Source organism: Bidens hawaiensis, unplaced genomic scaffold, assembly GCF_021521415.1.
Source record: "Bidens hawaiensis isolate Kalapana, Puna unplaced genomic scaffold, B.hawaiensis_p1.1 tig00022545_1, whole genome shotgun sequence".
In the NCBI taxonomy this organism is placed as follows: Eukaryota; Viridiplantae; Streptophyta; class Magnoliopsida; order Asterales; family Asteraceae; genus Bidens; species Bidens hawaiensis.
The window spans coordinates 168,713-191,209 of NW_027493516.1; the positions used below are offsets into that span (position 1 = coordinate 168,713).

Below are 22,497 nucleotides of genomic sequence, written 5' to 3' on the forward strand. Positions count from 1 at the left end.
CCGCCTTCAGATTCAGAAAATTCATCTCCTCCCTCTCAACTTCAGCATTAGCACAGAAACGTTTCATAGCCAACTCCTTCATATCATCCCATCTCATTTTCTTAATCTCTTCTCTAGTCCTTCTTTGTTCCACTGTCTCCCACCAGAACATGGCCTCATCACCAAATGATCGGGTAGCATAACCCACTGCTTGATCAGGACGGCACTCGCTAATTCTGATAACCTTGTCCATTGCGGTTATCCACTGGAGAGTAGCGATTGCATCTCCTAAACCAGTCAACTTCGGTGGGTCGCAGCCTTTGAACGACTTGTAGTTACACCCACCCCGGCCTCTCTTTCTTTCATCAACCTTCACATACCTAACCTCACTCGAGTCACCTTTATCTCTCTCATCATCCTTCTTACCATTCTCCCCCGTCCTCTCAGCGGTCCTTGCATGGCTTTCAGTAGACTTGCTAGGATGCAGATTCTTCACTTCAGCAGTTACAGCTTGAGCAATGGCGGCTTGAAAAGCATGATCCAGTTGATACCCTTCATTGTTGCTTGGTCCTCACAGAGTTTCACTCCTCTCCTCTCTTGGGTTGGTAACTGGTTCTACAGAAGGTTCTCAGACAATACGTGCCTTGCCACGACGCCCAGTACGACCTCCTTGGCCAACAACCTATCTTGCTCCAGCCATTCGTATTTTATAAGGAAACACAAACGTCATCACTCAAGGAACTATTTAGTACAAGGATAGTAAGGCTAACAGGTAATAACAATGGCCAGCTGTGATTAGCTGATCACATTACTTTCTATGTCCTATACACTTTCCTTTGTGAGTCTACTTGTGCTAGTTCTACTTTTAACAGTTGGACAATCAAACAGTTCATATCATCATATAATCTTGTCTTTAGCAATTAAGTTAACTTCGTTACACATTCTTACATTACATATGAAATTAATCATGTACTTTACCTTTACTTAGATTCATGGCTTTCTTGAACTAGCATCATCTTTCTCTTCTTACTTAAACCCCATTCTTTTGTTCGAGTCTAAGCATGTAGGATGCTTAATTCTCGCGAACTTATGCTCTGGTACCTACTTGTAAGGCTCCGGTCCCGGTGCCCTACATTGGACGTTAGATTTACTCATAAACACAATTCTATATATCATAATTAAATAAAACTTTTCGCGGAATAGTTAAATGTCAACCATTCAATACATAAGTCTTAAAATTTAAAACAATAATAAATATGTCTTTTAGTTTAATCATCATATAATGTCTACAGATGCCAGCTTCTTTATTCTTTTGCCATGTGTCCCTCCTCAAGCCAGCTGTCTCATCCTACTCACCTGTGTGCATACTAAAAGTCAGCTACGCTGAGTGAGTTCTAGTTAATCAGGCTGCATACAATACTTTCACATACTTACTTATACGTATCCGAAGACACATATTACTTACTTAAACCTGTTCGTCTTTCTTACGTACATACATAAGTATATACTTTCATTCTTACATTCATTCTTTCTTTCGTACTTTCATATTTTAATCTTACTTTACAAACATACTTATACGTTTTAAAGGGCCTTTCGCGCTATTTCCTCAAAAATATTATTAGGGTCTGCCACCATCATTCACAGATATTATTAGGGTCCGCCACCCTCCTACATAGATATTAGTAGGGTCTGCCACACTTTTACCGTCAATTTGTACATACCTTCCTTTTCTTTTACATTATTATATACTTTCATACATACTCTTAATCTTCTCTACATCATACATACATCATTCGTATACATTCATATATCATACATACATCATACATAAACATTCACATAGCATACACTTACCACTTAAGGTAAGTGTATTAGCTACTTATATCGAGTATGCACACAGTCCCGAAAACATAACAAGGAAATGGGGCTAGAAACTCACATGTATCATGTTCTTTCTGAGTTTATAGTAATACCCTTCCTTAGTTGTGCATGGCTAACTGTATAATAATTACAAATATCAGTTAACCATTTATAACTACATCATACATCTAAGTTATTGTAACCCCGAGCTACGGGGGTACGGGGGCAGCACCCCTGGCAGCGGGGTCTAGAGGCGGCATCCCCTAGCAGGGTCCAAGGGATAGAGCCCCTGGCTGGGGTCGAGTTGTCATGTCAGCTTGGAAAAAATTATTTCTATTACATATCCTTTACTAAAAAGTTCATCAGAAAATTCGAAGTCTGGATTACTCTAATCGAATTTTCAGTTCTAATTGAATGACCATTTCTAATTGAATGAGCCTTCTGTTCGTATGACAGATTCTATTCGAAAGGACCTTCTATTCGAATGGCAGTGTCTATTCGAATGGACCTTCTATTCGACTTGCATATTCCATTCGAAAGGGGCTTCTATTCGAATGGTTCCTTTATAATCGAACGACTGTTTAATCGAATGGCCATTCGATTCAGTCATTTTCTTCATTCAATTCGATTAAAAATTCATTCTAATTGACTATACTTCTATTCGTTTACATTATCCATTCGATTACTTTTCTTATCCAAATACTTTCTTATTCGAATATCTTGCTGAATCAAAGGTTCCTTTAAGGACTTGGTTCACGTGTTTCCAGGCTTTCCACTTTCTATTCGAATGCTTTTCATTTGAATACATTCATTCAAACACTTTTTCATTCGAACATCCCTACTGTAGCATACTAACACTATTATTATTATTATTATTATTATTATTATCATTACTTCATGTTTTGGCATCTGTTACAATGTTTTACCATCACCTCGTATTTTAACCATTTCAATTTCTATCCTTGACCCAGATCTAGCTCGTGACACTAAAGTTTAAACCTTTATGGATTTCAAACCCATTTTAGCTAGATCTTAACTAACGAGTTGAATAAGTCCGTTTTTAACATCAACTTCACATTTTTATTGCATAAGGATGCACGATTTGCCTTCATATAAACCCTTAGGGCAAACGGACTCTAAAAATGTAATCTTTAAGCTAAAACGTACCTTTTAGGTTCACTTTGGCTACGGGTTAGCTTCAATACGTGACCTCAGTCTTGTTTCTTGCTTGTGTAATCAAAGATCTAATGCAAATCCTCCTTTATTTGCATTCATATATAAGCCGTAAGGTTACGAGTTTTGTGTGTGTTTTGAGTGTGTAAGGAGGCTTATAGATAAGAATGAGAGATTTTAGGGTTTTAGGGAGGTTTAAGGAGTATTTATACTCTCTTAAGCCCATGGACCTAAGGCCCATCTTCATCCCGTATTCCATCTTTCATTAATCAAGCCCACACCCTATTATTTTATTTATCTTAATTAAATATTAACACAATTTTAAACAAACACATTTCCTTTTATTTATTAATATCAAAGCAAGATGCTACAAACAACTCTGTCTTATTAATTTTAAAAGGTCTGAACCTCACTCGTTCGTCCCGATTCATTCCATGTAACTTGTTTATGATCAAGTTTACGGTTTTTTTCATTATATGGCCCGATTTTCCTTAGTATCAAATCCTATGGCAAGCTGACCTCAAAAACTTAACCTTTTAATTAAAACGTACCTCTTTTGGTTCGGCATTTGCTTTGGACCTGATTCAACACGTGAATCTAGGTGTTCTAATAGTTGAACGATGATGCTCGATCATGAAATCTGCCCTCCTTTAGGTTGGAATTGGGTCCAGGTTGAAGGAGAGTGTTTGTGTCTGTTTTTGAGTGTTTGGAGGAAAAAAAGAAATGAGGGTTTAGGATTCAAGGTATTTTTATGGTGCTTATATAGGGTAAGCCCATGGACCTGAAGGACCATAACCATTCCTGAGTCCATCGTTTATTTCCAAGCCCACAACCCAACTCATTATTATAATTATTTAATTTAATTAGATGATAAAACACTATTAAATAAATAAAATCCTTTTATTTAATATTAATAAAAGTAGGATGTTACAAGTCCACCCCCTTTTAAAAATGTTTCATCCCCGAAACCTAACTATCACTAAACAAGCTTGGGTAAACCTCGCGCATCTCTTCCTCAACTTCCCGAGTGCCATGTGATCCCTTGCGATATTTCCATATTACTTACACCAAGGGTATAACTTTACGACAAAGCTGCTTCTCATTTCGGTCGACTATCTCTACTGGCTATTTGATATAGTTTAATTGTTCATCAACCTCAGTGTCTATTAACAAAACATGAGATATGCCATCCGCTAGACATTTTCTCATGTGAGAAACATCGAAAGCATAGTAAATTCCCTCTAACTCATCGGGTAAATCAAGCTTGTAGGTGACTTCTCCCACACGATATACAATCTTAAACGGTTCAATGTACCTCGGACTCAACTTTCCTCTCTTCCTGAAGAGAATGATTCCCTTCCAAGGTGAGACCTTAAGCATCACACTGTCACCAACGTTAGTCAATCAGTCGTCGTCGCTTATCAGCATTTGATTTCTGGTGATCTTGAGCAACTTTCATCCTCGCTTTTCTCTTATCAAACCTTAAAGAGGTTTCTTGAACGACTTCTAAACTTCCAATTTCTTTCTGACCAATCTCTTCCCAGATTACAGGAGTTCTGCAACGTCTACCATATAACATCACGAATGGAGGCATACCAATACTTGAATGGTATTTGTTGTTGTAAGAGAATTATGTTAGATTCAATTGATCATCCCAACTTCCTCCAAATTCTAACACACTCGCACGTAGCATATCCTTAAGGGTTTAGATAGTCCTTTCAAACTGCCTATCTGTTTGAGGATGATACGTCGTACTGATGTTCAGTCTCGTTCCCATAGTTTCATAGAACTTCTTCCAGAATCTAAAAGTAAAACGAGTATCTCTATCAGACAAGATCGATAATGATACACCATGTTTAGCCATAACCTCTCTTTTGAAGATGTTTTCTAACATTTTTGATGAGATAACCTCTCGTATAGGCATAAATGGATCACTTTTCGTGAAATGGTCAACAATCACCCAGATTGTATCATGGTTTCTAGCTATATGTGGCAGCTTAGTTATGAAATCCATGGTGATGTTTTCCCATTTCCATTCTAGTATCTCTAATGGCTACATCTTTTCGGGGTTTCTGGTGTTCAGCTTTAACTTGCAAGCAAGTTAAGCACTTACTACGTAATCTACTACTTCATTCTTCATACCCAACCACCAGTAGTCTCTCTTATGGTCTTGGTACATTTTGGTGGATCCCGTATGAATCGAGTATCTAGACTTATGAGCTTCATCTAGGATTCAACCTCTAAGATCTCCATAGCGTGAAATCCACTTACGGTCGAACCTGGTCTTTACTCTATGAGCATTATCTATCAGCTCACCTTGTTTTCAGAAAATTATTTCTTTCTTCATTAACCTTCATCTATAAGCATCTTTGATTGTACCCTGATGCTCTCTCCGAAGACTTCACTGTTTCAATGACTTCTTTATTCTTCCGGCTTAATGCGTCTGCAACCACATTAGCCTTACCAAGATAGTATTTGATATCATAGTCATAGTTCTTTAGAAACTTTAAGCATCTCCATTGTCTCATGTCCATCTCTTTCTGCTCGAAGAAGTACTTTAAACTCTTATGCTCCACATAAATAGTACATTTAGTGCCATACAGATAATGTTTGTAGATTTAGAGCATTCACTATTGCTGATAGCTCTAAGTCATGCATCGGATCGATACTTTCATGAACATTCAACTGTCTGGACGCATAAGTTATCACCTTACCTCGTTGCATTAACACGCAATCTAACCCATGATGCGAAGCATCAGTACAAACCACCAAATCCTCATCACCATTGGGTAGGACAAGGATTGGAGATTGTGTGAGTCTTTTCTTCAACTCTTCAGCAGCTTCTTCCTGATACTTACCCCAATTGAATACTACATCCTTTCGAGTCATACCAGTCAACAGTGCGACTACCTTGGAGAAGCCTTTAATGAATATCCTATAATAGCAAGCCAACCCTTAGAAACTGTACACCTTAGTTGGGTTTTAAAAGAGATGTAATGCCCCATTCCCGGGTACCCTACATTACCGTGGGATTTACTCGTAAACATAGTTCTAGTTATCAGATTGAATTAAAACTTTCGCGAAAACATTAAACTTCAACCATATATTACATAATCATTCCAATCTCATCATAACAATCAAACTCTTGTCTTATAACATAATAACATTCTTCTAAAATGCCAGCTTCTTCAGTCCAACTCCTTGTGTCTCCCTCAAGCTAGCTGCCTTAGCCTATTTACCTGCGTGCATACTAAAATTCAGCTACGATGAGTGAGTTCTAACTAATTAGGCAACATACATTACATTCACATACTACTTATACGTATCTGAAGATACATATTACTTGCAAAACTTGCTTATCTTTCATTCATACATACGTACTTCCATTCATACTTTTGTACATTCATACCTTCTTGTACTTATATAGTTATCTTTATATTTTAAAAAGCATTTCGCCCTATAACCTTGCATATATTATTATGGTCTGCCACCCTCCTTTCACAAATATTATTAGAGTCTGTCACCCTCGTAACCATACAACCATACATACGTTTCTTTATATATATTATTATATACTCACATACATACTCCTAACGCTTTTCTATATCATTCATATATAAGTTATAAAACATTCATGTAGCATACACTTACTACTCAAGGTAAGTGTATTACTAAACATGTAGGAGTATGCAAATAGCCCAAAAAACATAACATAAAAAAGGGGCTAGAAACTCACCTGGGTCGTATTTCTCTCGGAGTTAACTCTAACACCCCTCCTTAGATGTTCACGGATAACTATGTAACAATTATAAGTATCAATTAACTACTCGTAACCAGATCTATTCTAAGCATGTGAAACCCCTAATGAACAGGGATCTAGGGGCAGCGTCCCTAGCAGCGGGGTCCTAGGGGCGGCAACCCCTAGCAGGGTACAAGGGGCAGAGCCCCTGGCTGGGGTTAATTCAAGTCAAGTCACATTCGAGTTGAGTCTCATTTGATTTGATTCGAGTCTCATTTGAGTCGAATCGAAATCATTTGAGTCGAGTTGAGTTTCATTCGATTCAAATCATGCATTCTCTTGGAATTCAATTCGGATCGATTTTCATGCCCTTTTATATATAATTGATTTTCTTTATTCCTCCAAGACTCGTTTTACCACTGCTTGGGTCATAACAACTCTTTCTTTTTTGCTTTTACACGGTCCGAACATCACTCGTTCGCCCCGATTCTTTCCAAACAACTTGTTTATGGTCAAGTTTACATTTTTCTTACATGATACGGGCCGATTTGCCTTAGTATCAAATCCTATGGCATACTAACCTTAAAAACTTAACCTTTTAACTAAAACTTACCTCTTTTGGTTCGGTTTTTCTTCGGTCCTGCTTCAACATGTGAATTTAGGTGTTTTACTAGTTGATCGATGATGCTAGGTCACGAAATCTGCCCACCTTTAGCGCGGATTTGGGTTCAGGTTGAAGGAGAGTGTTTGTGTGTGTTTTTGAGTGTGTGGATGCAAATGGGAAATGGGGGTTTAGGGTTTATTGAAGGTTTATGGTTCTTATATATGTTAAGCACATGGACCTTAAGGGCCATAACCATTCTCTAATCCATCTTTTATTTCCAAGCCCACAACCAACTCCTTATTATTAATTTAATTAGATGATAACACACTATTAAATTAACAAAATCCTTTTATTTATTATTATTATCAAAGGTAGGATGTTACATGGCATGTCCAGGAGTAAATGCACCCACTTTCAATTTCCTGGGAACCCGAGGTCGGAGATTCTATTCCAATGAAATATGTAACATCCTAATAATAAATATCTTGATCATTAGGGCTCTAAACTAAAGTGTTGCAAGTATTAATTTATAAACAACAAAGGTGAGGTCATAGCTCCTTTTTAAATGTTGTTATTCATGGGGAGGAAATTATGAAACTTATTTAATTTATGTTTTATTCATTTTATTTTATTCAAGTTTTATTTCATACAATCTTTATGTGTGATTATTAGTGTATACATATTCGCATACACATCCATTAACTTGCAAAGCCCGTGGTAGTATGATAACATATCTTTTGGTCTGATCCACCCAGTTAGGTCCCAAGTAGAGGCCTATACGTTTTGAATCCGATGATCATTGCACATTAAACATATTAGTCTAATAATGGACTACACGAATGAAATGTATGCCATGTCAAATGTTTTGTTTTTATCAAAAAATGTATGCAAATAGCCTAACACAAATGAAATGTCTTTCAACATAAAACTCAGGTTCTATTCTTTTGTCAAACCCCATGTTCTCACTATGTATTTTTAGTTGACAATCTTGCATGTTTTTCTTGTATTGGAAATTTATTTGTTTGAAGATTACTTGTACACGATGTAGGACGTTGGACCTAGTTTAAATAATGAATAAAACAACATTTATTTCCTGTCATGTGTTATTTTTTTGTTTTATTGAACATGTTCTTTTTAATTTCCAAATCTATTAATGAATTATGAAACTTTAGTCGATCATGAGTTATGAACAATCACCATCTTGTCCCGGTGTAATATGTCGTTGGTTGGGTTGTGATGGTAAATTTGAATTGAATACCTAAAGTATGAAAACATTATAAAATTAAACCATATTAATAATATTTTATGCATATGCATTGAATATTTATGTGGTTATTAAAATTTCTAAATATCCAATACAATGTATCCGATATGCAGAATATGTTAAAATTATCAAATATTTAATTAAAATGATTTAATCCAATATAAAAAGTTTAAAAACCTTTATTGTGACTAAAATAAGATGGAAAACTTAATAAATAATTCATATAATAAAGTTTATTGAGATATCTATCTAGACTTTGAGTAATTGTCTGTAAATAATTGGTTGATGGATGATAAATAAAAGAACACACTATAACAATATGACGTTTAATTTGGAAAGTTAAAAAAAATTAGTGCCATGTAAAAATTCTTGGGTGCATATGATATTATATTTTGCAAAATTAACAACATTATTTTAAATAATTTATCGTTTAATATAAATAACCGAAATTAGTTATGTTGTGAAATAAAGAATCGATTCATTTAAAACTATACTAAATGTACGTTATTAACAATAAAGAACAGTAAAGAATTAAAAATATACAATATTAAAAGATTAATAAATAAATAGTGTTAATAAATTGCCATATTTAAATAATTAAAATAATATTAATAATTAAATAATTTGAATTAATAGTAAAGAATAGAAAAATACAATATTCAAAAAATGGCAAATGAATAAGATTAATAAATTGCTTAATTTTAAGGATTATGAAGAAAGCGACATATCAACAAATAATGGTAGTCTTTTATTAAAAGTATGGATTCCATGGGAATTTATTATAATTAATCATGAAAATACAATCAAATTTGTTTATAAAAAGTTGCTGTAAATATCTATCAGCTTTCCCTTATATTTGACAAGATAACTTGTAGTTGAACAAAAAAGCTAAAAAATGTATAATGAAAAATTTGGAACTACATATCAAAAAATATGTTAGTCGTTTGTGTTTCTTTTGTTTTTGAACTACAAAATGTTACACTCCATAAGGTTTGAACCCTTGACTTTCTTTTGTCATATTGTGTTGAATAATTTTGGATATAACCAAAAGTGTTAACTGATAAATCCATAACTTTGTCGTAAAGTATTATTTATTATCTTATGTAACGTTCAGAGAAATTAATTACAATAATTAATTATATAAATATTGTACTGTCAAATGCTATAAATACCTTGTATTGTGAAGGTCGTAGTATAACTCTTAATATCCAATATTCTAGAGTTTGAAATGGAGAAAAATATCATGTTATTTGTCTTTCTCTACATCATATGCTCAAATATTGTTTTGACATGAATTGCATCTGGCCCCGAACAAGTATGCAAGGACGCTGGTATGTGTGGCTATTTTGTTGATCACACACCAAAACTTTGTGAAGTAGACATGTGCATAGACGATTGCTTAAATGCTGTGCCGCGAGAACAAGAAATAATGAATTCCTTTTGTCGTGGCACCTTTTGGGTTTGTTGCTCCAAAGGAACGGGATGTCCCAATATTTTAGTAGATTCTAATGAAATAATCTTGATAAAAAGTTTAGTTTGTACTTTGAAGTATATCATGTGTTTTAGGTAGTTTTTTTTACATGTATTGTCAAACATTATAAAAGGTATTTCTGAAGAAAATAGATACATGATAATAACGTGTTAAAACGAATTAATTAATCACTTTTTTAGTTATTTGAATTTTAATATTTATTGAAATTAAATGGACTGAGAGCCAAAGATCAAACAGTTGATCTAAAATCAGTTGTTCTCCCATCTAAATAATAAAGAAAAAGTGATTGATCTCAAAGTGCTGAAGACAAAAAAAAAATGGATCCTCAAACAATTAAAGATTCTGAAGATATTGAAGACTATTTGTTGAACCCAAAAAGTACTGATGAGCTAATGACCAAACAATTATCTAAAATTAGTTGTTCTCCATTTAAAATAATAAAGTATAAAGTGATTACTCCCAAAGTCCTGAAGACAAACAACGAATCCTCAAACAACTGAAGATGCTGAAGGCACTTAAGTCAAAACAACTAACAGTCTTCATCAGTTTTTTAGTTCTAGATTAGTTTTGTTAGATGTTGTATTTTTTTTTTATCAATTGTTTATAATTTATCTTTCAAACGTCACTTTCATTGGATTCCAATGAAAAGAATGTTTGCCTTATATGAATCTTAGCTTATACCGAGCTTTTGAATATTAGTAAGTGATTTTAAACTATTTAGACCAAACAAATATTTAAATTTAGTTTTGTCAAATGTTTTGGTAAAATGAAAATTAAATTTAAATAATCTCACCTTTAATGCATTAGCCAATAATAATCCCACCTCAGGGTATTTCCCGCTGGCAGTCCCACCTTTTCAATGTTTTTTGTTTTATAAACCAGCGTTAAAAAAACTTAACGTGGTTAAGTTTTTGCTTATGTGGCGAGTGACATGGTTTTTTTAATATCCACCTGGCTTTTCCCTTTATATCCCCCCTCCCATTACTTACGTGTAATACTCCCTCTTTAAACCCCAAAATTAACCACTAAGCCCTAATTAGCTTTTCCCTTTGAATCCGATTGAATCCTCAGACCAAAAATTGTCGATTGGATCCCAAAATGAGTTCGTCCTCTTCTTATCGCGCACAAAACCCTAAGCTTTTTAGGATTGACACCAACGGGAAGGTCTATTGTAAGCACGACCTGGTTGCGACACTCGGAGTAGCCGGAAAACGAAGTTCCAGGCCAGGTCAAGAATTTTATGGCTGCTCGTTATGGCCTGTAAGTTTGTTACTTTCAAATTTTGTGTTGTAGATGTCTTTTTATTCTAACCGATGGGTGTTTATTGTTAGAGATCCGATTGCAAATTCTTTATTTGGAAAGAAGATGTTGATGCTCTAAAAACAAATCGGTGCACCTGCAGCATGCTTGAGATGAATGTTCAAAGGCTAGAGTTAGAGAAGAAGTTGCTAGTAGAGGAGAACAAGAGCTTGAAAAAAACAGAAGGTGGAATGCCAATCATAGCATATGTTTGTGCATTTGTTTGTGGTGTATTGTTTGCAATGTACTTCTTATTTTGACCCATGTGGAAAAGAGTAGTTAGCTTGGTGTTTTGTATAACTATGAATGTAAGACTAGTAAGCTTCTCTTGGCTTTTGTAGAAGAATGTATGTAGACTAGTTTGATAGGCTATTGTAGAACTATGATATGTATTGGCAATTTTTGATGCAAGGTGAATGCCAAAATATAGCTTATGTTTAAGTATTTGTTTGTGTATTGTTTGCAATGTTCTTGTTATTTTCAGCCCAACTTTAGTATTGGTTACCATGAATCTATTGTAGTGACCAAATTGACACTAAACACAATATGATTACACATGTATTGACATTGACAAAATTGACACTAAACACATTGCATTGGCATATATCATAATTAGCACATCATTATCCAAAAACCATTAGTACCAAGTACATAGAGCACAAGTTTAGAACAAAAGCATAACATAACAAAGACAAATAACACATAACAAGTTCATAGATATCAAGTTTGAAACATAACACAGCATCTAGACTTCATTCTGGTCCATCTTTGGTCTTGGCAACCTTTTTTGCCTTCCTCTCTTAGCTTGCCCTTGAGAAGATTGTTGTGTAGCCTGAGAAGGTTGAGATTGTGATGCTGCTGATTTTGGTGCCTTCCCCTTTGACCTTGTAGATGGCTGAGATTGATGAGTGGCTTGAGAAGCTTGTTGACTGGCCCTAGAAGGTTGTGGATTACCTTGTGTTGCTGCCACTGACTTTTTTGGCCTACCCCTCTTTCTTGAAACTTGAGAAATTTGAGGTTCAATTTTAGAACAAGATGACTTGTTATGGCCCTTTTCATTACAGTTCTTCCAAGTCATTAACAAACCATGCCTACTTAGCTTCCCAGTTTTCTTGGTCTCATGAGGATCTTTCTTTCGGTTCTTTTAAGGTCTGCCAGGACCAATCTTGATGGGTGGAGGGTTTAATGGTAATTCAACACATGGCCAATATTTTTCTGAAGGCAATGGTGGAATAGTGTGTTCATATGACTTGAGATACATCTCCTTTATGTAACTACTATCAACAAAATCCTTAGCATTCCTTTTCATAAATCCTGCAACTGCACATACATGATGACATGGGATACCAGTTAAGTCCCATTTTCTGCATGTACATGTTCTGTTCTTGATGTCTACAGATACATCATCATAGGACTTAACTTGAAACACTGTGTTGCTTGATAGGTACACACTCACATATAAGCTTTTTCCTTCTCTCTATCCAGTTTCCTTTTTTGAACTCTAGGGCAAACCACAACCTTTTTAGCAGACATTTCATTTTTGTTGGTAATTAATCTTGTCATTATTACCAACCTTATATCCTCTAACATATCAATTATATGCTTGGACCTAGACTTGATGATATAACCATTAAATGTCTCTGCCAAATTGCTAACAATAACATCAGATTTAGTATGAGTTTGAAGATAACACCTGCAGAAGCATTTTGGATTCTGGTTAATGAATGCTTCATATGCTTCAACTTTCACTTGCTTCATATCTTCATGTGCAATTTTGTGATCAGCCTCATTATATGCTCTTGCATCCCTCCAATATAACTCCTTTAATTCATCACCCTTGAACTTTTTATGCCAATTTGCATATATGTGCCTAGCACAATTCCTATGCTCAGCATTACTCCAAACAGAGGCAACAGCATTCAGTAATCCCTGAAAGAACATATAGTTGAAGGGAATAAGAAATTGATATAAGCTATAAGATAAAACCATTAAATGTACCTTTTGCTGGTCAGATACAAGTGTCCAACCCTTCCCTTCATCAGTTACATCCAAGCACTTCTTCAACTCAGTCATGAACCAATCCCAACTATCATTGTTCTCACTTTATACTATAGCCCAAGCTAATGGATACATCTGATCATTAGCATCTCTACCAATTGCAGCCAATAACATTCCACCAAGAAATGTCTTTAGAAAGCAGTCATCAAGACATAAAAGTTTTCTACATCCTGCTAGAAAACCTTGTTTGAGTGGATCAAAACAAACAAATAACCTAAAAAAAACCTCCACACCATCATCAACTCCATAATACTCTGATGGGACAGTCAAAAGTTTAAAGGTAGATGTTGGATTTACTTGCTTCAAGGCTGTTAAATATGACCCCAACTTACAATAATGATCTTTCATTGAACCATGCAATTTCCTTTGAGCACTTGTCTTACTCTTATAAGCCATCCAGTTAGTAATTAGAACCTTAAACTTCTCCTTAACTGCATCCGGTATATCCTTTGCAGGCCAATGTGGTTTAGCTTTGAAAATTGGTAGGAACTGGTCAGCTATAAAGTCAGCAGTAAGTTGTCTATTCTTCAACATATTTCTCTGACAAGTGTGTTCATTAATTGCAATTTTGATCAAGAAACAACCCTTCCTAGGATGAAAAGATGCATACACCTTGAATGGACAATCCTTGACACAACAAAAACCTAATCTTCCATGCCTGTTCTTGTCACTTACTATAACTCTAAGATTTCTCCCATTACAAACTGCATAATTTCTAACAGCATTTCTAATAGCTTCCCTTGTTGGGAACCTTGTACCAACTACCCACTCCCACTTTGACCAATCTGTATAGTCAGTTACAACAGGAACTTTTACCTTGTGCTTCTTTCCCTTTATATCATCATCCTCACTCTCTCCAGGTGAGTTGACATCCCCCTCAGAGTCTTCATAGCTGCTACAATCACTATGTGCTTCTTCAACTTGAATTTCACTATGGAAGTTTTTTAATAACCTTTCAACCAACTGCTTTTCTGCTAATTTACTTTCTTTTATTGCAGCAACAGATTCCCTCCACTCATCATCATCATCATCTGTCCAAACTTCATCATCATCTAGATTCAACTCTTCTTCAATTTCTAACTCTGATCCATCATCAGATCCATATGCCTCTCCTTCAGATGCAGATCCATTGTCAACTTGTATCTCACTTTGGAAGTCTTGATTGGTGATTGGTATGGGAAGGGTACAACTAGTGGAGCCTAAGAGTAGTTTGGTAGGAGTTAAGATTCTGTTGGCAGTAGCTTTAGTAAACCCTTTCACAGGTTGGTTTTCTGGATGGGCTTTGGTGTTAAAGGGTTGGGCTTCAATTTGGGCTTTGGTGTTACCTTGTGCATAGAGATGGAGGATATGCCTGACATCTTTGTCCCCCAAATTGACCACCATGTCCATGACATCTTTATCATTTTTAATCTCCCTAAGTCGTAGTTGAATAAGACTTAGTCTCAATCAAATAATCCATCAGCTCAAAATAAGACATCTTATCTACTTCCACCTCAAACATATAACTATCACCTCCTTCATAGTGCAATTTCGGATTTGGTTGTAGCTTCCCACCATGCCATGCTTTAACTTTGATTTTGTCATCCATTCTGATCATTTTAGAAGTGGAATAAGGATTAAAGCAAATAAATAAGTTTATTTTGGATCATAAGGATTTACACATTTCAAGAAAATACCTTATTGCAAGCTCTGTGGATCGTCTTCGTCTAATTAGGGTTTCGATAGACAACAATTAGGGCTATGGTAATCTTTTCCTTCGAATTGGGGATTTTGACGACTGTGTTCTTCGAATTAGGGTTCTGTTCTAGGAAATGAATTGGAATTTTGATTAAGTATTACGGTTGTAAAAAATAAGAGAAAGGGGGGAGTATTACACGTAAGTAATGGGAGGGGGGAATATTAAGGGAAAAGCCAGGTGGATATTAAAAAAGCCATGTAACTCACCACATAAGCAAAAACTTAACCCTGTTAAGTTTTTTTAACACTGGTTTATAAAACAAAAAACGTTGAAAAGGTGGGACTGCCAGCGGGAAATACCGGAGGTGGGATTATTTGTAAGGCCCCGTTACCGGTAGTCCTACTTTCGTGTTGGATTTACTCATAAACGTAGTTCTAAATATCAGAGTTAATTAAAACATTCGCGGAACATTAAAAACATTCATAAAACATTTCGTAACAATCCAAAACTTGTCTTAAACAAACAACTTGTCTTTCAAAAACAAAGTAATTAAAACATATCACGTCTTGAGCCTTCTGATGCCAGCCTCTTATTCAATGCCACGTGTCTCCTCAAGCGAGCTGCCTCATCCTACTCACCTGCGTGCATACTAAAAGTCAGCTACGCTGAGTGAGTTCTAGTTAATCATACATTATACAATACACATAAACTTATATTCTTTCAATCATACTTTCATACTTTCATACTTTCTTTTGTACTAACTTGCTTTCATATCTTACGTTATAAAAAACATTACGCTCTACATTCCTCGAGTATTATTAGGGCTCGGTACCCTCCTTCCTCGAGTATTATTAGGGCTCGGTACCCTCCTTCCTCGAGTATTATTAGGACTCGGTACCCTCTTTCCTCGAGTATTATTAGGGCTCGGTACCCTCTTTCCTCGAATATTAGTAGGGTTCGGTTCCCTAGTTCTCGAATATTAGTAGGGTTCGATTCCCTCTTCGTTACCATACAACCATACATCATACCCCGAGTATTATTAGAGCTCGGTACCCTTTTCGTAACCATACAACCATACAACCATCCTTTCCTTCTTTTATTAACTTTATCACGTTCATTCACATAAGCATACATATCATACTTACCTTATATATAGCGTTACAACCTGACAGTACGTGCAATATCCGAAGATCGTTCACGTACCATCAAGCAATCATTCATACATTTCACATTATTCACATAAGGCATACACTTATCTCTTAGGATAAGCGTATTCACAAACATATTGAGTATGCACATAGCCCCGAAAACATAACACATAAATGGGGCTAGAAACTCACCTGAATCCTGTTACGCTCTCCGTTAATCGTTATTCCCTTCTTGAGCTGTGCACGGCTAACTGTATAATATTTACATTTATCAATTAACTACTACTACTCATGTTGTATTTCTATCTTTATATAACCCACAATGAACGGGAGTCCGGGGGCAGCGCCCCTGGTAGCGGGGTCTAGGGGCGGCAGCCCCTAGCAGGGTCCAAGGGGCAGAGCCCCTGGCTGGGGTTGAGCTGACTTATCTTAGCATTTTGAATCATTGAATAATATGTTACTTAAAAGTTCAAGGGCTTATTTGTAATTAAATCATTCTTTTCTAAGTCCAGGGACTGTTCTGTCATTTTATTAAACTTTCTAGTTCGTTATTCAGTCTTTAACGAATTGACTTATCTTAGCGAACTGGTCATTTGTAACGAACTGAACCCTCTAACGAACTGGACCTCTGACGAATCCGTCCTTGTACGAACCAGTCCACATAGCGAATCAGTTCAAGTAACGAATTGGACCTTCTAATTCCTTATCTCCTTTAACGAATGGCTATAACGAAATGGGGGGGTTAATTCGTTATCTTTTCCTTAACGAATCAGGACATGAACTAAGGCTAGTTAGTTATCTTTCCTCAATGAATCTACTTAACGAATCACCCTTAATTCGCTAATTTCCCGTTAGCGAACTAGGGTTAGGTCAGGAAATGTCAGAACATTCCCTGACATACCCTTAACCTCGTATTACTTTTCCCTTTAACTCGTTTTTCACCGTTTTTTGCCCCGTTCGATCCAGATCTGAGCTAGGGTGATCCCTAAGCTCATCATAGGTTCGGTTTATACCTGATTCCACCCGGATCTCGTGATTTAAACGGTTTAACGGTGTCGGCTCGTTGTTTCGCAACTTTATCTAACGGGTTAAGCTCATACAATATTAAACTATCGTTACCTCGGATCGGTGCTCGGTTTCCTTCTTGATTTCGGCTAGAGATAAGGAAAAACTAGAGAGAAATCTTAAGTGTGTGTTTTGGGTGGTGTATGGAATGTGTGAGAATGAATTAAATGAGGGATTAATGGTTTATATAATTATGGATCATGGGCTTAAGCCCATGGTCCTTTCCTCTTTCTTTCATAATCCAAGTCCATAATCCATATCCATTTAACCCAACACTAGCCCAACTCGTATTCTATTTCTCTAAACCGATAACGACCCACTATAAAATAGACGATATTTATTCTATTAATAAAACCGAAATTAGGATGTTACATTATTATTGGCCAATGCATTAAAGGTGGGATTATTTAAATCCAATTTTCCTTGGTAAAAAGGTCTGCCTTTTGAAAATCCGTGTGAATCTTTTCAATATCAGTTATTTTACTTTCGTAACAATCACAGATAAAATGATAACGAATTTCAATGTGTTTTGTTTTTTAGTGGTGAACGGGGTTCTTCGTTATACATATAGCAGCTGGGTTATCAATAAAAATTGTAGTAAGAAACTTCAAACCGTAATCCCGCAAGTGTTGCTGGATCCATAAAACCCGTGAACAGCAACTCGAGGCTGCCATATATTCGGCTTCTTCGATTGAAGTAGAGACCGTTGTCTGCTTCTTACAATGTCAAGAAACAATCCGGTTTCCTAAGAATTGACAACCCACTGTTGTTGACTTTAAGTTATCCGGCATCCTCCGTAGTCAGAATTTGAGAAAGCAGTAAAATTAATACTATCATCCTTAGGATGACATAACTCGATGTTTGGATTACCCCTATGATAGTGGCAAATACGCTTCACAGCCGCCATATGAGTCACACAGGGACTCGACTGATACCTGGCACCACTACGTTAAAAATGACATTTGGTCACACGAGAAAAGTGTGGTCGTAGGCCTTTAGCCACATACATCTGGTTCAGGTCATGTGTGACCAAAGGTCGCGACATCATAGGTATCATATGGCCACACACAGTTTTTAGTGGCCTTATGTGGTTATAAGTGTGGCTAAATGGTACCAGCATTAGTTGTTGGCCATCAAGAAGGCTCTCCAATAAGTGTGTCTAAATGGTAGAAAATGGCCACATGACTATTTACTAGGTGTGACCATTGCATGTATAGAGCCACATGAATTCTTGTTTCAGCCACTTGAATTTTATAATAATGTGGCCAATAGGGTTGTGGTAAGCGAGCATTTTGACCTATACCGTGTAGCTATAGAAAAGCAATGGCCACTTGAATTTAATAATAGTGTGGCTAATTATATCATATAGACACTAGATGTTACATTAAATGTGGCTAAAAATGTTTATTTTCCACTCAAACACTCCTTTGTAGATTATAGTGTAGCTATTGTCTTACCTTTTGTCACACATAATGCTTTTCGTAATTTAAAGTGTGGCTACTGTCAAACTTTTCGTCACACATAGTGATGTATTATGTGGCTAATCATATTGTATATACACTTGAGGTTATTGTCAATGTGGCTAAAAATGTGAACTTGCCACTCAAACACTCTTTTGTAGTTTGTGATGTGACCATTGTCTTACCGTTTGTCACACATAATTTTTTTGCAGTATAAAGTGTGGCAATTATTATACTTTTGGTCACACATAGATAAATGTGGCTAAATGTGTCTTACCGAATTCAGTTTTTTTATTATTTTTTAAAATGGATTATAAAAAATCAGATTTTTAACCTGCTAACAATGCATAATATAAATATTTCAAAACATAACTTTATAAATGTAACTAAACACATTAGCATAAAATCAAAACATGGTTTTTCATAAGTTTAACAAACCCAATACATAAATTCAAAACGGGTTTACATTAAATTTTTGTCTCTTTTCTCCATTTTTCTTAAGTTCTTTTTCCATTTGTTCCATTCGTTGCACTCATTCTTCCAACTCGTTTCTTGACTTTCTTTCATTTTCTAGTTTGTTTTCCATTTTGGCTCTAACTTTTTGAACCTAAAATTGTTAAAATATTAGCATCATAACTATACATCATCTGTATAAAATAAAAAGTAAAAGTTAAATATGAAAAACTAAAACAACCAAGCAGATATAAAATAATTGGGAAAAGATCTAATACAATAATACCTTAACGTACATTACTTACGCAAATCCCGTTTTTCACAAATCGATCCATGAAATCACGTCACAGCATCTCAGAATCATTAATACATATCCAATTAATCGTTGGTTCACCGAAAAAACAATTTTAGATGGTTAATCAATCAATTTTTCATTTTTCACGAAAACTGTTTTTGAGCGTTTTATGAGCGTTTAGGGTTTGTGTGAGCGTTTTAGTATCTTTTCCTTGTTTTTTTGCCTTTGAGCGTCTCGCGTACCTCTCGTACGTTAAGCCATTATCGTACAATATCTCTACCCTAAAATAATTAACTAGTATATTACCCGAAAACGAGCAAACATACGAGCGATCACATTCTTTGGCACCATTCTGAATGTAGCTCAAGGTTCATCATAGTGCCCAATTAGTATTTTTATGATAGTTCAATGAATCTCATGACTTACAAACCTATAATATTGAAATAACCAAGTAAGTATATTTGTAACATAGATAATGAAAATGTTAAAACTAAAAGCATACTTATCCTCAATCTTTACAATAAATTTCTTCCCAGAGGTATCCCGAGGCATGATAGATGACGTGTCTCCCACAAGTATACATTTGTAAACCATCGACATCGCCACTACCAACACCATCCTCATGTGATCCAGCAAGTGATGCCCCACCACGATGGTTTTCACCATTCCTAGGTACTGGGGTACGTCCACGCATAGACGACTATCACACACAATCACATTAGACATAATGTATACACAAACACAAACTTATATCGACAACTCATTGGTGATAATAATCAATTTCAACTATACTAAAAATTCCTAACATGTATTCACACATCGTATCATGATAAATCAACCAAACATTCATCATACAACTTAACTTAAGATCACTTAGTTCCCGAGACAGAATATAGCATGTACAAACTGATTTTATTCACTACGGAAAGATTAAGTATAAATTATAAAAACATTACCACAGTAAAATATATGAATTAGGTTTCTCAAACTATTTTTATTATGTTTTTCTCATGCATTCAAAACTCACAATAATTCAACCATTACATATATGTACCAACAGTTCAGCAGATTGCACAACAAAAACTTGTTTAATGGTTTTATCAACTCATTAATCCGAATTGTGCAAGACCAATTGGGTTGTCTTCAAAACTCATAATAATAATTTTCAGAACTGGAACCAACCCATTTGGTATTTTCATTAGGGAGTTATGGTATCGGAGAGACATGCCAAAATATAACTCCCCGAATCAGCTTTGACCAGTGTTTTTGTAAAATTATAAAATGTATTCAAAACTCGTCCAAAAATTACAAACTTTACCTTTCTGGAAACCAGACTCATAGTACTATATCCGAGAATCAACAATAGTTCAATAATCATCGTTTAACATCAAGTTACATACCAATAAATAAACAAAAACGAATCTGTCAGCAACTGTTGTCATCAAAACTCAAACCCTAACATATTTATGACATCTCTAGGGTTCAAGTTCATCAATTAATCTTTTAGCGATGAAAGAATATGTACTAAGCTTCAATTACAAGTGAAATACATACATTTTTAGCGATGAAAGAAGATGTACTAAGCTTCAATTACAAGAAATAACACTTAAAATTGAAAATCCCCAAACTTGGTTCTTAGGGTTATTCACACTCAACACGAATCCGGCAAAAATCTAGAGAGAATTGATGGAAACCGACACCACACGTGAATTCCTCTCTAAAAAATAATAAGATTAGAGCCAGGAATCAAAGGATTTGGTTAAGAATTGAGTGAGTTAGAGAATTAAGGATGAATGATTATAGTGGGTGTAGAGATATGAAGAATAAGAATGAATGAAGAGAAAGAAAAAAAAGGTAGGTTAAATATATGGTCAAATTAGATTTAAGAATTGGAGGGTAATTCAAAATTTTTTGAAGAAAAGAGGGGGTGAATTTAATTTAAAATTTTGAGGGAAGTGAAATTAATAGGAACTAAATATAATTAATTTTTTTATTTTTAATAATTAAAATAAAGAGTTGTTAGTGTAAATATATATATATATGTATATAACTATTAAACCTTAAATAATACAAGAAGTTCTAATTTTTAAATATAAAAACATATAAAATAAATGCAAGTGATATTTATAGTTGCTTTAAAAGAGTTGTATAAGAGTGTAGTAATCAGTGTTAACGCCCAGTAAACCATACGTTCATTAGTGGGTCATACTAGTTCTTGATCGGTGTTAGTGTCTCGTTATAGCATTTATCATGTCACAGTTGTTGTAAAAGAGTTGTATAGGACTGTCATTAGTCATGGTTAGGTGCTAACGCCTGAAACACACCATACTTGGTAATCATTAGTCATAGTTTGATTTTAGTGTCCCTTGGTTACATCATAGTTGCTTTAAGAAGTTTGTGTAGGACTATCATTAGTCATAGTTTAAAGTTAACACCCAAAACATGTCATACATTCATTAATGGTCCTTGATTGGTATTAGTAGCCATTATAGCATCTATCATGTCCCATTGCTACAATAGGGTTGTATATGAGTGTAGTGAGCCATAGGCATGTGTCAACACCCAATAACATGTCATACTTTTATTAATGGGCCATATTGGGCCTTGATTGTTGTTAATGGCTAGTATGGTCTCTATCATGTTATAGATACATTAACAGGTTGTATAGGAGTGTAGTGAGTCATAGTTGGCCGTCATACTTTGCATTAATGGCTCGTCTTGGGCCTTGATTGTTGTTAGTGACCCATTGTACTCTCTATCATATCATAGTGGCTCTAAAAAGGTTTTATATGAGTTTAGTGAGTCATAGTTTGGTTAACGCCCAATAATAAGTCATAAATTCATCAATGGACCTTATTGGACCTTAACTGGTGTTTGTGACCAATTATAGCCTTTATCACATCATAGTTGCTCTAAGAAGGTTGCATAGG

At 35.3% G+C, this 22,497-nt stretch overlaps 1 protein-coding gene across 1 annotated transcript; it reads right to left on the bottom strand.

Moving 5' to 3' along the window:
* Positions 1–12,227: 12,227 nt before the first annotated feature.
* On the bottom strand, positions 12,228–14,874 carry LOC143565821 (uncharacterized). The gene is made up of 2 exons (XM_077052681.1): positions 13,542–14,874; positions 12,228–13,231 (listed from the first exon to the last, which is right to left on the bottom strand). Exons 1-2 carry the CDS (start codon positions 14,855–14,857, stop codon positions 13,165–13,167), a joined length of 1,383 nt encoding a protein of 460 aa, XP_076908796.1. The 5' UTR covers positions 14,858–14,874; the 3' UTR covers positions 12,228–13,164.
* Between the last annotated feature and the right edge of the window lie 7,623 nt (positions 14,875–22,497).